The sequence below is a fragment of the Sus scrofa genome, chromosome 6, assembly GCF_054392235.1.
Source record: "Sus scrofa isolate SSC_HxYL_T2T_F1_AM1 chromosome 6, Sscrofa_HxYL_maternal_Yorkshire_Landrace_v2.0, whole genome shotgun sequence".
Taxonomy (NCBI): domain Eukaryota; kingdom Metazoa; phylum Chordata; class Mammalia; order Artiodactyla; family Suidae; genus Sus; species Sus scrofa.
The window spans coordinates 97,434,189-97,448,271 of NC_139388.1; the positions used below are offsets into that span (position 1 = coordinate 97,434,189).

At 45.1% G+C, this 14,083-nt stretch overlaps 1 protein-coding gene across 9 annotated transcripts in view; it reads right to left on the reverse strand.

The window, feature by feature from the left end:
- Nucleotides 1-14,083, reverse strand: part of GRIK3 (glutamate ionotropic receptor kainate type subunit 3) — a 247,961-nt gene that overhangs the window by 93,558 nt on the left and 140,320 nt on the right. For all 9 annotated transcript variants that reach the window (XR_014807464.1, XR_014807469.1, XR_014807467.1 and 6 more), the window contains one exon: nucleotides 3,010-3,186. Coding sequence is in view for 2 of the 9 variants with exons in the window: in XM_021095961.2 (XP_020951620.1) it covers nucleotides 3,010-3,186 (177 nt within the window). In the remaining 7 variants the exon portion in view is untranslated. The remainder of the gene's footprint in view (nucleotides 1-3,009; nucleotides 3,187-14,083) is intronic.

A 14,083-nucleotide genomic window follows, 5' to 3' on the forward strand; every position in this document is an offset into this window, starting at 1 on the left:
ACAGCCAGGGGCCAGGGATGTGAACAAAAAGCCCGGAGTGTTATAAGGTGGAACCAGGGAGACCTGACCTTGCCTGGGGACTTGGGGAGGGCTCCCTGAGGACCAGAAGGCTGAAAGGAGAAGGAGGAGTTATTTAGACAAAGGGCAGGGCAGAGGTGGGATGGGAAAGGGAATTACATGGAAAGGGAGCAGCCTGTGCAAAAGCCCTGAGATGGGAGGAGGCATGGCACCCTGAGGATGGCAGGGATGGCTAGAACCCAGGGGCTGAGGGATCAAGGGGCACAGATGTGGCTGGAGGGTCACGTTGGGACTAGACTAGACAGGCCCTCAGACAAACAAGTCACGTGATCTGTGGGGTGGGGAGGGGCTGTGGCTTTGGTCACCTGTACCAATCTGGCTGGACTTCCAGAGCTGAGTGTTTCTGGCTCTGATCTACTCACTGCCAGGCAATTCCATACAGTGCAGGACTGAGTTCCCACAGGAGGAAGTGCCTCAGCAGGCTCTGAAGTGCTGCCCTGGGCTCACTGCTGGCGAAGGTCTCCGCCCTGAACAGCAGGTGCACCACTAGAGAGTCATCATGTTATTTTAGTGAGTTTTAGGAAAAATGGACAGAAGACACCACTTAGCCCTTGGGCTGGTTGTGCCCACACAAGCCTCTGTGTTCTGTCTCCAGGCATTTGTTCTGTGTCCTGACCTTTTTACCAAGCAGTTTTGATTGAGTTCAGTCATCTTCTAGCTGGACAAGGCCTGGCAGAGGGTGCCAGCATGGACTCGCAGCAGGGAGGTAGAGACCTGACTGCATGGTGTTGGCCACAGGGCATGCTGGGAGAGAGCTAGGAGGATGTGGAGGCCTGCACGCCAGCATGCGGAGAGGAGTGATGGAGCTATGGGCAAGGCTAATAGAGTGGGGTGCCTTAGTTTGTGTGCAGGTCGACACTGAGGCTGTGGCCTCAAAACTGTCAGCACCAACTATGTTCAATTTCAGGGACTACTCCCCCCCCAGCTGCTGACTTTCAGTGCACAAAGCAAGGGGGAGCGGGGCAGGTAAGACAGGGACCAGTAGCAGGAAAGTGCCTGCAGGTGTGAGGCCCTTGACCTGATGGCTCAGTGGGTGAAGAGCACAGCCACCAAAGTCCAATGGTGCATCATATGCACCAGACACTCTTCTAAGCACTTCACACAGGTGTGCCCATTTTGTAGATTAAAAAACTGAGGCACCAGGTGTTTTGGGCATGGTCACACAATGAATATCAGATCAGACAGGGTGCAGGTCCAAGCAGTCTGTCTCTACGCTTGTGCTATGCTGCCTTTCTGTGCTGAGCTGTGGGGTTTGCAATGGGGCTTTGGAAAACAGAGCCAGCATCAGGCAGCAGTTTGGCGCCACACTGAGCGCCCAGGAGACCTTCATAGCTACTGGGAGCCCCTTAGAAAGACAGGGGATCTTGTGGATGGGTCTGTTTTCGCAAGATACATGGATAATGCTTTCTGTCAGCTCAGCTGACAGGGATCCTGGGCAATGATGCTCAGCCTCCCATACCCCAGTCTCACAGTACTCATCCACTGATTCATTCGGTGGTTATTTTATTGAGCACTTACTATATGCCAGTCTTTATTTTTTTTTTCTTTTTCTTTTTAGGGCCATACCTGCGGCATATGGAAGTTCCCAGGCTAGGGGTTGAATCAGAGCTGCAGCTGCCAGCCTACACCACAGCCACAGCAACACAGGATCCTTAACCCACCGAGCAAGGCCAGGGATTGAACCTGCATCCACATGGATACCAGTCGTGTTTGTTACCACTGAGCTGCAGTGGGAACTCCTTTATGCCAGTCTTTTAGGTGCCAAGGTTCTATCAGTTAATAAGAGAGAGGATTCCTTTCAGTGCTGCTGGAGAGAAGGAAAAGACATTAAATAACACAATTATTTAACTACAAATTGTGATAAGGGCCTTGAAGAAGAAAAGCAAGGGGCTATGATAGCATATTATAGGAAGGATGATCTAGCTTTCCCTGAAAATGACATTCCTTAGGTCTGAGATTGTCTTAGTGGAATTCCATGGAACACTAGGATTCTATGGAAGTTATTTCCAGAGTTATCTAAGTCTTTAAATTAAATTCCAATTAAATGTATATGAACAATATTTTTAAAGACAGTAACAAAAGAGCATACTGGTATATTCAAATGCGCTATATGTCACACTGGAAACTGCTAGCTCATTCAAATAGTGAAAATTTACTTCATTTTGTGTGTGTGTGTGTGTGTGTATCTTAGAATAACATTCTTCAGGCCCTTCTGTGCAGTCACTGGAGTTTATTATAAATGTGTCACTAATGTGAAATAATGCAGCCCGATATTTTACTTTTGATTTTTAAAATTCATGCATGGGGAAAACGGTTTGACTGGATTTACTACAATTATTTTTGTGAATTATAGTGTTCTTGTTTGTATGCAGCCAAAACAAAACATGGAAACATAACTGAATGCTGAAGCCAGTGTCAGACTTCAAATGTCATTCATAGTCTCTGGGGTCAAATTGTTGTAGTCATAGAAGCAGCTGTTTTTGTTTTTCGTAAGTCTTTTTATGGCAAGTGGATGTTGCATATTTGAACTTTACCTTTTATGTGTATATTCTAAATACTGATATACTGGGTAGGATTTCAGTGAAAGAAAAAATAAGTTTGAAAATGCTGGCATTGGTTCAGAGGTTTTGGAGACCTGGCTGGCCTCCTCACCCACCTCAGGCCCTCACCCTTCATATCCCACACCTTCCCAAGGCCCCTCATTCCCTCACGGCCTCTGTCTGTGGCCTGGCCACCACTCCTGGGAGATGACACAGCCTAGGCTGAACCAGGCCTGAGGCTGGTCCTGAAACTGGGCAGAAAATACTCTGAGCCTCAAATCTACCCGGAGCGTGGCCTGTTTTCAGGACCTTGGACAGCAAACGCAGCCTGAAACTCCACCTGCTGCCCCACCCCAGGCCAGGAAGAGAGCAGTGGGGGTGACACACTCACCCTTCTTGGTGGCCTCGAAGCTGTCGTGGAAGTGAATCCTCTGGATGTCGTAGGTCAAGGTTGTGTTGGGCAGCAGAGTCCTGTTTCTGTTGATGATGTTGGCAGAAAATCGAAAGGCGTGCTCCTCGGCATTCATGACCTGGGCGTTGGGGCCGTCCGCATACTCAAAGATGCCTCCTGGGAGAGAAGGGTAAAATTGTGTGTGCTGGGGAAGGAGGAGGGCTGCTAAGAAAGATGCTTGGCTCAGGTTTTATGGGCAAGATTCTTCCCCCAAACGTTGAATAATACACTAGATAATTCCCATACATAGAAATTGTGCTGCAGCGTAAAAAATATGAAAATCCTCCCAGCTCTTTTCACTCAGCTAGCAAATTCCTGATAACAGAGACTGACAAACCGAACCAAAATAAAACGACCAACTTCTGAATATTGCTAGGAAAATTCTCAATAAAGTACTGGCAAGTAGAATCGACCAGAATATTTTAAGGAGAACATACCATGACCACAGAGTTGTATTCCAGGAATGGAAGGGTGGTTCAATATAAAGAAATCTGTGAATATCATTCCATCACATCAACAGTTCAAAGGGAAAAAAATATGATCAACTCACAAAATGCAGGAAAACATTTGATAAAATTCAACATCTACTGCTGTTAAGAATGCTTAATAAACCAGCTCTGGAAAAGATACTTCCCTGAAGCATCTTCTGTTCAAATTGGCCTTTAATATCAACTAGTGGTGAAATCCTAGAGGCATTCTCATTAAAGGGGGAAGAAAAGGAGACATGCAAAGAGTCTACTACACTATTAACCAATGAGATGAAGAGGATAAAGAATTTACAGGCAACATTCTTGGAAAGAAAAAAAAATTCTTTTTTTTTTGTCTTTTTTTGTTGTTGTTGTTGTTGTTGTTGTTGTTGCTATTTCTTGGGCCGCTCCCACGGCATATGGAGGTTCCCAGGCTAGGGGTCGAATCGGAGCTATAGCCACCGGCCTACGCCAGAGCCACAGCAACTCGGGATCTGAGCCGCGTCTGCAACCTACACCACAGCTCACGGCAACGCCGGATCGTTAACCCACTGAGCAAGGGCAGGGACCGAACCCCAACCTCATGGTTCCTAGTCGGATTCGTTAACCACTGCGCCACAAAAGGAACTCCATAAGAAAAAAAAAAATTCTTATTTGCAAATGATATAAATGGTTTCTTTAAAACTCTTAAAAGAATCCCTAAATGTGAAAACTAGAAAGAACTAGTAGGGAGTCGAGTTCAATGGCCAGTTAGCACGAATTGTTTCTTTAAATCAGCAACCATCGGTAAAAACTTAATGGCAAAAAGATTTCCTTTACAATATCAACAAAACATTAAATAACCAATTATAAACCAATTCCAAGTTAAAAATGACAACAACATCTTAAGTGAGAGACACAAAAATAGATTTAAATGAGGAAGCACGTTATGTTCCTGGGTAGCCAGGGTCAAGGATTGAGGCGTCCATTTTTCTCCAAATTAACTTTTTCAATTTAATACAAGTCCAATCAGAATCATGGCAAAATGATTCTAAAATACATCTGGAAGACTACACAGGAGATAGACTAAAAGACTAAAAAGAGATGAGAGATGACTTGCACTGCCATATTTAAAATATATCATAAAGTCGAAATAACTAAAACCATGTCCTAATGGCATATGAAAATACAGATAGATCAATGGAATGAGTTAAAACCCCACCAAAAGAGATTCAAGCAGAGATAAGTATCTAAGACATGATAAACGTGGCTATTTCTAATCAGTAGGTAGAAGATGAATTATTCATTAATTGTGCTGAGACAATTATTCAATTATTTGGGGAAAATTTCAGTTAGATTCCAATCTTAAGCCATATATCAAACTAAGTTCCAGTTGGAGTAAAGATTAAATAGCAAGAAAGTGAGGGAAGGAAGCAGGGAAAACATTATAAAAGTACCTAAAAAGACAATATAGGTGAATTTTACACAATACTGAGGTGGAGGACGCCTCCCTAGGCATTTCCATAAAGTCAAAAGCCATAGGAGAAAGTGATAACTCCAAAGAAATAGTCCACAATGTGTAGATTTCAAAACCCCCATAAACAAAATTAAATGGCGAACAACAACCTTGGAAACAATATTGGCTACATGTATGGCAGAATAAAGGGTGATGTTCTTATCATATAAAAGGCACTCAAAACTCTTTAAAAAGACAAATACTCCAACAGAAACATGTGCAAAGGGCAAATTTCGCAAAAGAAAAGAAAGCTACAAAGGAGCTGTTAACATATGTTCGACACCGGAGACATAGTAACTAAATCAATTTGATATATATATTATATATATAATATATATATAGCAGTAAGCATTTAATGACTTGGAAAATATCCATGACTTTTTTTTTTTTTTGGTCTTTTTGTCTTTTCTAGGGCCACTCCCGCGGCATATGGAGGTTCTCAGGCTAGGGGTCGAATTGGAGCTGTAGCCGCCAGCCTACACCACAGCCATAGCAACGCCAGATCCAAGCCAGGTCTGCGATAGCTCAGGGCAACACTGGATTCTTAACCCACTGAGCAAGGCCAGAGATGGAACCCGCAACCTCATGGTTCCTAGTAGGATTCATTAACCACTGAGCCTTGATAGGAACTCCCCATGATATATTTTTTAGGTGAAAGATGGTTATAAGGCAGGAGATGCAATGTGACCCCACATTAGAAGAGGAAGAGTAGAAGGAAGATGAGGAAGGATTTCACCGACATAAGCATAGGGGACATTTCAACACAACACAAGTGACAGTCCTATGTAATTGATTTCTTATCTTTCTTTTTTTTTTTTTTTTTTTTTTTATGGCTACACTCACAGCATATGGAAGTTCTCTCTCAAGGTAGGGACTGAATCTGAGTTGCAGCTGCAGCAACCCTGGATTCTTTAACCCACTGCACCACAGCAGGAACTCTTAATATATTTCTTGTTTTGTTTTCTTTGCTTTCTTATTTTCCCAAATAATCCTTTATTCTTTTTTTTTTTCTTTTTAGGGCACACCTGCAACACAAGGAAGTTTCCAGGCTAGGGGCTGAATCAGAGCTGCAGCTGCCAGCCACAGCCACAGCCACAGCCACAGCAATGCCACATCTGAGCTGCCAATGTGACCTACACCACAGCTTGTGGCAATGCACGGATCTTGAATCTGCTGAGTGAAGCTGGGATTGATTGCACATCCTCATGGATACTAGTTGGGTTCTTAACCTGATGAGCCAAAACTGGAACACCCTTTGTTCTTTAAAAAAAAAAAAAAAAAAAATCAACTTCGTTGAGATAGTATTTATGTTAAGAAATTCTACAAAACTCACCACTTTAAGTGTATAATGATTCTGAGTAAATTGACTAAATTGTGGGAGTTCCTGTCGTGGCACAGCGGAAACGAATCCAACTAGGAACCATGAGGTTGCAGGTTCGGTCCCTGGCCTCGCCCAGTGGGTTGGGGATCCTGCGTTGCCATGAGCTGTGGTGTAGGTCAGAGACATGGCTTGGATCTGGCGTTGCTGTGGCTCTGGTGTAGGCCGGCAGCTACAGCTCTGATTAGACCCCTAGCCTGGGAACCTCCATATGCCGAGGGCGTGGCCCTAGAAAGACAAAAAAATAAAAATAAATTAACTGAATTGTGTGACCATCTCCACATTCCAGTTTTTGAACTTTTCTATCACCCCAATAAGATCCCTGGTGCCCCCTTACAATCCATCAGTGTTTTCACCCCTCACCCTCCAGCCCCAGGCAACCACTAATTTACTTTCTGTCTAGACATTTGTCTTTTCTGAGCACCTCATATCAGTGGACTCATGCAGCGTGTGGTTAGTGAAGTCATCTCAGCATCTTTCATTGAGCACAGTGTTCTGAGCTTCATCCATGCTGTAGCCTGTATCAGTATTTCATTCGTTTTTATTATTAAACAGTATTACTTTCTAAGGATGTACCACCTTTTACTTACCCATTCACCATCCACTGATGGGCATCTGGGTTGTTCAATTATGCTGGAAAAAAATGTTTTTTAAAGTGAGTGTTTTAGGAGTTCCTATGGTGGTTCAGCGTGTTAAGAGCTCAACATAGTGTGAGTTTGATCCTTGCCTCGCTCAGTGGGTAAAAATCCAGTGTTGCGCAAGCTGCTGAAAATGTGGCTCAGATCCGGTGTTGCTATGGCTGTGGTGTAGGTCAGCAGCTGGAGCCTCGATTTCACCCCTAGCCTGGAAACTTCCATATGCTGTGGATGCAGCTGTAAAGAGAAAAATAAATAAATAACAATAGTGAATGCTCTAAAAGATGAACAAATAGGTCTGCTGTCCTCCCTGCCCCCACGCTGGTATTCTGGCAGGCTTAGTTTGTAACACAAGTGTACATCCATGTGAGTGCGTGGTGGGGTGGCTGGGTGGGTGCAAAAGCAGGTTGAGCATGTGCGGAACACAAGACAAGACGAACGCATCCCCAGAAGTTAAGAGCGGTTCTCTCTGAGGAGAGTGTGTGACTTTAATTTCCTTCTTCGTGTTTTCCTGTATTTTCAAAAAGTTCTGCAGTGAACATGTGTTATATTTCTAATCAGAAAAGACATCATGTGATTGTGTGTATGTGTTTAAAGGAAAATAAGAGATCAAAATACCATATGATCCAGTAATTCCATTTCTACGGGTATAAATTTAGAAAAAGTTAGAGATACACAAACATTTATGTTGAAGGATGTTCTCGACATAATATTGAAAAAAAAAAAGAAACAACTTGATGTTCAAAAGCAGAAAATTACTCAATATATTAAAACCCACCCATATGGCAGAACCACTTGCAGGCATTAATAGTCCGGGTATATGATGGCATGATGCATTGTCTGGGAGTAACTTCAAAATAACGTGAGAGGGGTGGATGCAATAGTGATCAAATAAGTGATGAAAGGTAACGAGTTGCTTGCTGCTGGGGCCAGGTGGTGGGTACATAGGGACTCCTTATACCATTCTTCCTAAATGTATACGCAGACATCCTCCTTAATAAAACAGTCCCTATTGATGGACGTTTGGATTGTTTCCATGTTTTGGCTATTGTGAAAAGTGCTGCAGTTAACCTGTGAGTGCATGTGTCTTTTTTAAGGAAAGTTTTGTCTGGATATATGCCCACGAGTGGGATTGCTGGGTCATATGGTGGTTCTCTGTATAGAGTAACTGGGTCATCATGCTGTACAGTAGAAAAAAAAAATTGTATTGGGGAAATAACCATTAAAAAAAACAAATAAAATAGTCTTTAAAATGAGAGTGTATATAACATGAATATAACAAATCATGGTAGCGCAATCAGAAAAGAGACATCATATTATTCGCAGATGCTTATTACCCTTCTCTTAAAAACTCAAGAGAATCACATGAAAACCTTGCAGAGAGTAAACAGAGAGCTTGTCCAGGGGCCGGCATATAAAACATATATAGCAAAATGTATAGCCATCCTATAAATCAGCAATAAACAGTGAGGAATTCCAAGGGGAAAAAAAGAGACCCTATTTACAGAAGCAACCACACACAAAAAATAAAGTACAATAAATGTACAATTTCTCTATCAAAAAAACTACAAAACTTTACTGGGGGACATAAAAGAAGACTTGAATAAATGGAGAGACATAACTTTCTCCTGGAAGGGAAGGCTCGATATTGTAAAGATGTCAGTTCTCCTCAAATTAATTTATAAATTTAATGCAATTCCAATTAAAATCAAAAAGGACATACCAGAAGGGCACACACCAAAATGTTAACAGAAGTTCTTTCTAGAAAGTAAAAAGATAATGGATTGCTTTTGCTTGGTGCTTCCCCCCCCACCCCCACCCCCCCATACCCACTGCCAAGTCCTCTGCATTGAACAAGCACTTTGGTAGGAAGGAAAAAAAGCTTTTTAAAGATGCTCTTAAAAAATACCTAATGAAAATGCTCACCCCCCCACCCCCAAAGGCAACAAAATAATATTATAGTATGAGACCCATTTATCAAACAAAAAGCACGTATCTGTATTTATAGAAAAAAGACTGGAAGGAGCTGTACCTCGGCACTGGTGAGTTTCTTTGGGTAGAAGAGGTTTATGGACAGTTTCAATCTTGCTCTTTGCAGTTTCTTGATTTTTCCAAATTATTTACAATGACTATGCTTTATTTTTAACACTTTAAAACACAAGACTTTAAAAAAAAATTCTTCCAAAAGAGCCTGGGGAGAAATCTAATCATCACAGAGCTCAATTTCAAGGAGGGTCAAAGGTCAGGGGGCAATGAGCCGTATCCTAGGGCTTCACATGTCCTCGCCTGCCTCTCAAACCTCGGGAGGTGGGGAGGAGAGGAGAGAGGGGTTCTTAAGCCACTGAGACCCAAGCCCAGAGGATACACAATTCCGTTCCCATGGATACACCCACTGGTGTCAGCTACCTGCCCACCTGTCACTGGGAGCTGGGATAAGAGAAGTCAGTCCTGGGCCCCTGCTCTCAAGGAGGACCAGCTGCCAAGGAGTGGATGACCGTAACCAGCACATGGGGTGCTCAGCTGTTAGACCCAATAGTAGAGAGGTTCCCAACTGAGGCTCCAGGACAGCCAGGCCTCAGTCCAAACCCCGGCTCTACCCATTGGAGGAAGTCACTCAATCTCTCTAAGACTCAGTTTCTCCACCTGCAAAATGGGGTACATACTTCCAAGGACTGACTGTTGCAAGAAAGAGAGAAAACAATGCAGCTGAAAGCATGGGACATGGCCAGGACATAGCAAACCGCAGTTATGAATGGAGGAGTGAAACAATGCTATTTAGAAAAACAAAATGGGAGTTCCTGTCGTGGCTCAGTGGTTAATGAATCCGACTAGGAACCATGAGGTTGCGGGTTCAATCCCTGGCCTCACTCAGTGGGTTAACGATCCGGCATTGCCATGAGCTATGGTGTAGGTGGAAGATGCAGCTCGGATCCCGCATTGCTGTGGCTCTGGCTTAGGCCAGCGGCTACAGCTCCGATTCGACCCCTAGTCTGGGAACCTCCATATGCCACTTGGGTGCAGCCTAAGAAAAGACAAAAAAAAAAAAAGAAAAAAGAAAAAAGAAAAACAAAATGATTCTGAGCTTCCTCATTCTAGGGTAAGGGTTGGCAAACTTTTTCTGTAAAGGAGCAGATAGTAAACATTTTTGGCTTTAGGGGCTCCGATGGTCTACTGGACACCTCATTGTAGCATGAAAGCCGTAGCCAATATGTAAATGATGGGGCAGCTGTGTTTCAAAAATGCTTCATTTACAAAAACAGGAGGTGGGCTGGACTTGGCCATCCGGCTGTCAGTTTGTGACCTTTTCCAGGGGGAGGGCAGTCTTTATCGCAGAGGTAAAAGCACCTTAGGGCCTGGATGGAGAAGATAAGACAATGCCGATACTGAATTGCCCTGCAAAAGAAACAAAGATGGGATGCTGAGGTTTTGTGTAGGAAGGTTGGGAGAGAAAGGCCCAAGAGAAAGGGAGCAGAGAGGAGGTGGGCCCCAAAAAGGGAGAAAGAAGAGGACAGTATATCCCAGGCCACAGCAGGAAGGGCTGTGTTACCAGGGATGCCTGGGAGTTCCCATGTAGTGCAATGGGTTAGTGATCCGCCTTGTCTCTGTGGCACTGCCAGTTCGATCCCCAGCCCAGCCCAGCAGGTTAAGGATCTGGGGTTGCTGAACAGAAACCAAGCAGGGCCATGTGGGCTCCTGGACACACAAGCCTTTCTGTGTGACCCATTTCTTGTTTTTAGGGAATACGCTTCAGCCTCCATGACTTTCCCTGGGTTCCAAAGGCAGGTTCAAACAGTTGCTAATCAGGGAAGGGAGGAGATGCAGAGACTGAGACCAAGACCAGAGCAATCAAGAAACAACAGTGCAGAGTTCCCGTCTTGGTGCAGCGGAAATGAATCTGACAAGGAACCATGAGGTTGTGGGCTTGATCCTTGGCCTCCATCAGTGAGTTAAGGATCTGGCATTGCTGTGGCTGTGGCGTAGGCCAGCAGCTGTAGCTCCAATTAGACCCCTAGCCTGAGAACCTCCATGTGCCTCAGGTGTAGCCCTAAAAAGTCAAAAAAAAAAAAAAAAGAAAAAAAGAAACAACAGCGTAGCTTTGGGGGCAGGTCCTGGTTCCTCCTCAAGGAATATAGTTACCAATATCTTTGATTTCTTCCACAGAACTAAAAGGCCCACAAATGGAAGATGTTAATGAGGCAGTCTTTATTCCAGAAAGAAGACCACCAGATCACTGAACACCAGCTTTGAAAAACAATGCAAGCTTGCTCTACCCTGATCCTTACCTGCGGCCCCATTTTTCACTCCCCAAACTGTAAAACCACCTCCCAATCTCTCCTAAAGGGGGCAGAGTCTAAGACATGAGCCTATTGTGACCCTCCTTTGCCTGGCAAAGCAATAAAGCTATTTTTTTTTTCTCCTCCCCAAACTCTGTCTCCTTGTTTCTATTCGGCACCTGTGAGCAGCGGCCGGGTTCCGGCAACAGTAGCTGTTGGCTCAGATTCTATCCCTGGCCTGGGAAATTCCATATGCTACCGGTGCAGCCAAAAAAGGAAACAAACAAACAAAAACCAAAAACAGTGATGCCCGGTCCTTAGTGTCCAGTTGGCCTGAGCTGAACTCTTAACGCCTTCCTTAGAGGAGCCCCATCATTTAGCAAAGTCGGTCACAGTGACTCTGGCTTGGGCTCTTTGGGGACAGTGAAGGAAAGTGGGCAGAGCCCAGCATAGGGCAAATCAGGGCAGAAAGAGGACAAGAGGCACAGGAGGTAGGATGGGAGAGGGGATGGGAAATTCAGCAGAGAAGGCAGTTGGAACGAGAGGTGATTAGGAGAAACCAGAAGCCCTGTGGCATCTCAGAGATGCTGCTACGGAGAGGCTGCCCCCACACCCCTACCCCTCAGACCTGGTGCAAGGATGGGAGTCATTCGACTTGAACGTTAAGGGCAAGGTGACCTCCAAAGTTTGAATGTCTTGGGACAAACCAGGCAGCAAATATTTAGATCCAGCACAGAGGTTCAGAGAGTGGGTTCTGGATGGAGACCTGGGTTTGAACCTGGTTCCATTCACAGGCTGCCCTTTTCTCTCGAGAATTGTTCTCACCTCTGCCCTAGAGGCAGCCCGGGGCTCAAAAGGGTGGTCCCCTTGCCTTAGGGTGGGTATAACTCTGTGCTGCATGTATGCTTCAGGGCCCCTCCCAACACACCCACTTTGCATCAGACAAGGGCCAGATCTTACCCAAGTCCGCATCTCTGCCCAGCATCTCTGTCTACATCTCTGTCCCTTTCCCCATCCTACTTTGCCCAATCCCCTCCAGGGTTTTCCTAAAGCACGCTCCTCCCCACTCTCAACCTCAAGCATCTGAACCCCTGACTCAGGCTCTGCATCTGAAGGACCTAACCTAAGATAGGGGTGACGTGGCTCCAGGGAGCGTGTCAACCACACTTACTTTTCAGTGCTTTCGGAGGAAGGGAAGGGGCACAGAACCTCATCAATGGATAAACCTTTGAGGGTTTTTCTACGCTCTCCCCTCTGGGTCCTCTAGCTCCCTTTCTCTTTGGTGCAGGGGGTTCTGGAGGGCAGGAAGCTTGGGAAACTCAAGGTCTGATGAGCCTGGGTTCCGATTCAGGCTTGGCTCCATGGAAGAAAGGCCGTTCTGGGTCTTGGCTTCTGAGAGAGCACACCACCCCGCTCAGCGGCAGCTCCCCCATTCAACGGGCTCCTCTCCATTCTCTTCCTTCCCATACATTCCTCATGATCGTTATTTAAAGAGGCTAATAAGTAGGTTGGCACCGTTGATTAATGCATAATCTTAATCATGATTGCATAGTGTAATTGGCATTAATTTGAAGAGCCAGTTCATTATGAAAATAATTGTCACTGCTTTCTGCTTTAATAAAATGGAGCAGAGACACCAGGGCTGCTGAAGAAATGGGATGGGTGTGTGTGTGTGTGTGTGTGTGCGTGCACGCATGAGCCCGTGTGTGTCCACAAGCGAGTGTGCTCGCAGGTCCCAGAATATGTTGGCAGGGGTGGAGCATGGGTGCAGCTGGAACATTTTCTTCCAACAAAAACTTGAGTGGAAGCCCAGTGGGTAAAACAAATAATAATCATAACAATAATAACAACAACAGCTGATTATGTGCTGGGGTGATGCTGGGTGCTCCCGCTCCACTTCATTCAATACTCACAACCACCTCTGCAACCCCATTAGAAACTACTACTGCCCCATTTAACACAAGCGGGGGATGGAGGCCCAGGGAGATTAAAGATGTCATTAAAACTACTTTATGGTAAATTGTCTTCTCCAACCAGAGCTAGCTTTTAGGGCCAATTGTTAAATTTTCAGGAGTCTTGAAAATGAGTTATGGTTCAATGGTTGGCAGCTTAAAATCAGCCACAGTGAGAGTATTTACACCACAGAAATAAGCAGGTGCTCCAAATTAGACTTTTTTTTTTTTCCTGGAAAGTGCGATTACTAGCACTCTGCTGCCCTAGCCCGTTTCCATCCTCTGGGCTCTTAGAGACTGGATGCCTCGGTTCCTGAGAAGGCTCAGTAGCCCCCAGGGACCCACCCGGCAGGAAAATCACTGCTCAAAACTAACGCCAACTATAGACACTAAAACAGGGCAGGGCCAGGGGTGGAGGAGGAGGGCTCGAACTGGCTGTATCAACTGGAACAGACTTCCTTCTTGTTCCTTCTACAATGGCATGTCGTCATATGTTTCGAGAAGCATTCTGACTGCCCTAAGCATCAATGCCCTTATTTTTAAGATTCCTTTTCCCCTCTCTGGAAATGTGCCCAAACAGTGTCACTGCCCTGCCTGCCAGAGGATCTATGGTGGCTGTGTCAAGCTGAGTGTGACCTCAAAAACCCAGTGCTCTCCTGCCACGCCTCCATTAAGTGCAAGTAGGCACCCCCATACCTCTGCTCTCCTAACATACCCTCCCTCTGGGCCAATGGCCCTAGAGATCCCCCAACACACAGGGCAGATGGGAGCAGAAGGCTGAAGCCCATGACCTCATGACTGCCAAGGGCTGGT